At 45.1% G+C, this 2,947-nt stretch overlaps 1 protein-coding gene across 1 annotated transcript; it reads right to left on the bottom strand.

Annotated features, from left to right (window-relative positions):
* Window positions 1-205: 205 nt before the first annotated feature.
* LOC104391221 (palmitoyltransferase ZDHHC3-like) lies at window positions 206-685 on the bottom strand. The gene has a single exon (XM_010000457.1). The coding sequence runs from the start codon at window positions 683-685 to the stop codon at window positions 206-208; it is 480 nt and encodes a 159-aa protein (XP_009998759.1).
* Window positions 686-2,947: the final 2,262 nt, after the last annotated feature.

Consider the following 2,947-nt stretch of genomic DNA (forward strand, 5'->3'; position numbering starts at 1 on the left):
AACCACACAATTCCACACCAGTTTCAATTTGAATCTAGCAGTTCAATGCTTATTGGTGGACTAGGCCAGCCAATGGTGTGCTGCATGGCCATGCCAGCAGAAATGATTGTGTAATTCAAACGCTTGTCTTTCTACCAATCCCTGGGAGCTATGGTGGTTGATTATCTAAGAGGGTGATGGTTGGGGGATTGGGTTGTGTGTACAGTCAGTCTGGGCATGATTTTTGGGCTTTACACTGAATACACCTCTTGCAAACACTGCAGTGATGTGCTCTGTCAGGTTTGATGCTACAACACTTTGGGCACTTGTAAACCACCTGTCCTGGCTTTAGCTGTAAACTCTCGATGAACTCCTTGGTGGCATTACCTTTGGGTACAGCACCTGGATCTGTCAGCATAGCACGAAAATGTGAAGCCAAAGCCAGGAAAGCCAAGGTGTTGAACACTGTGCCGTTGATGACACTATAAACATAATCTCTTGACGGAACTAGCATGACAAGAAGGACTACAAAGTCGGCATAGAACACCAGCATCCAGGTGACGACAGCACATGCAATACCACAGCCATCTCGAATAAACCACATTGTTCCCAGGGAAGCGCGGCTAGGAGGTGGAACACACTTTTCTGGCTGGAGGTATTCAGGTTTCCTTTCAATATCTCTGAAGCGGTGGACTGGAGTAATCATCATAGGTTATTATGTCCATACTTGCATCTAGAGTCTCAGTTCTCTGGTGATTGCACTCCCACCTGCAAGGCCTGTCAGCTGCTAGCGCGGGCCCGGCGCGGAGGTGGGGCAGGAAGCAGGAAGGGAGCGGCGGTGGGAGGCAGCGCTCACACCCCTCGTTCTGTCCCGTCCTGTCCCGGCCCGGCCCGGCCCCTCCCGGCCCTTCCCCGGGACACTTTGTGTGAGCCTCAGTGATGTGGTGATGGACTGGTTGCAGCTAGGGACCAGGTGGTTCCAGCAGTTTCTAGAGCACTCTGGGCTATGTGGATATGAGTTTTGGAGGATTGTTAGTGGTTGCCATTCCATTGTGTGAGGATCTGTTGGTGTGGCTACCTAAGTACTTTCATGTAGCACAAGCAGCAATAATCCTGGGCCTTCTGTGGATTGTTGATACTATGCTACTTCTAAAAGAAATTAATGGATTTCTAGGATTTTTTTTTCTTGTAATGCAGAGAACTACTGAGGGGCTTAGCATGGGGTTTTTTTGTGTTGCTTCTGTATTAGGTTTATAACTGTGATGTCAGTTATTACTTGAAATAAGTAACATTTGGGGAAAAAAAACACATGAAAAGAACAAAAGAGACACACAGAATAAAAACAGAGCTTACATAACAGTGAAACAGCAAGAATTAAAGAAAAACATGTCCCAAGTGGTCAACAGCCTGTCCTTGAGATGGGCCTGCAAAACAGATGAAAGGGAGGGAAGGGAGTATTCCCTCAAGTTATCTTAGTTATAGCCTTGAGCATTAGGTAGAAAACACTGAGTAATTTGATTCACTGTATAAACATATAATTAGCATATTAATGTACTATTAGCATACTAAAATACTCACCCATAGGCTAGAGGGACCCCTACTAACAAAAAGCCCCCTCATGTGTAGTCAAATTTTTAACCATTGCCACTTAAAATGACAGCAAGGAATTAGTTGACCAATCATATATGTGAGTGATAGAATAAAGTTAGAGATAAAGTTCTTTCTCACGTTTTTGGGTATCAAAGTAGTACTTGTGTTTCGGGAAACTGAGCTTGCTTTGTGGAATGCCACCCCTCTCCCTTTTCTGTGCGGAACCGGATATTAAAGCAAATATATTGACTCTGTGTGTGGATTGGCTTCTTGCATACTGGATAACAGACCCTGCTTTTGGGACAAGTGTGCTAGCAGTCAAGGTTTAGCATGCAAGAGAAAATATGTATGAAGACGTAGGCATCTTCAGAGCTGCACAGTATCTGTGGGAGTTGACTCCCAATTGCAAGTTCTTGTAGAATGCAGAAAAATAGCATAGTTAATATTCCTGTAGTAAAAAAAAAAAATAAATTAGCAACTTCTCAGAAACTGATGGCAGATACTGCAGTTTCTAGAATATGAATGTTATTTTTTGTGTTAAATGTTTTTCAGTAGGCAAATATTGACTTCTGCCCTTTTCTAAACTCCAGGGGCATTTATTTGGTATAGTGGCCCCCTAAGATTAGATAAGGCTAATGGATATGTTGTCAGACAGGGTTATCTCACTGTCCCTATTTTTATCATTGTGGTGGGTTGACCCAGTGTAAGGGTTATGCCCCTTACCACAGAAAATATATGCCTCACATACTATTTCACCATATAAGGATGACTAAACGGACGCCGCTCCTGCATGGTGCCTGTGGCACCAGGAACCGGTCGAGAGCTGAGGCACGGGCTTCTTGGAGAGGGAGGCTGCCTGTGGGTGGCCTGTTCTGCTCTGGGACTCAAGATTGGCTGGGCCAGGGCTGATATGCAGATGAGATAATGCATTGCGGCACCTGAACCGGTGCCCTGTGTCACCCTAACCTGGACCGAAATCACCGGACAACGGGGGGGAGGGGGGCTTCTATCTCTGCTGAAATGGGAGCAGAAATTATTGGTAGTCTATGGGTATGCTACTCTGCTACTGCGGAGAACAGCCATGGGAAAAGAAGGGTAAGCCTGTAAAGAAATAGACAAAGCAATACACAGGCTGACTAAGGGCCGGGGCTTCCTGTGAGCAGCGTTGTCAATGTTGATAAAAATCAGAACACTGTTTGTTGTGTGTGGTTAGCTATATCCTGGGAGCACGAGGGCTGTGTATTTGCAAAGGAGCAAGTGTGAGTGCTGTTGTCCTGGTTTGAGCCAGGATAAAGCCAATTTTTCTTTTTACTGATTTTTTTTTCCTTCAGTAAGCTTTCTTTTAGCTAGCAACAGTGTGTTGGCTGATAAGACCTAC

Source organism: Chaetura pelagica, unplaced genomic scaffold (assembly GCF_000747805.2).
Source record: "Chaetura pelagica isolate M959 unplaced genomic scaffold, ChaPel_1.0 scaffold186, whole genome shotgun sequence".
Classification (NCBI taxonomy): domain Eukaryota; kingdom Metazoa; phylum Chordata; class Aves; order Apodiformes; family Apodidae; genus Chaetura; species Chaetura pelagica.

Coding starts and splice junctions, on each gene's coding strand:
- LOC104391221 (XM_010000457.1), bottom strand. CDS start 685: ATGATTACTCCAGTCCACCGCTTCAGAGATATTGAAAGGAAACCTGAA.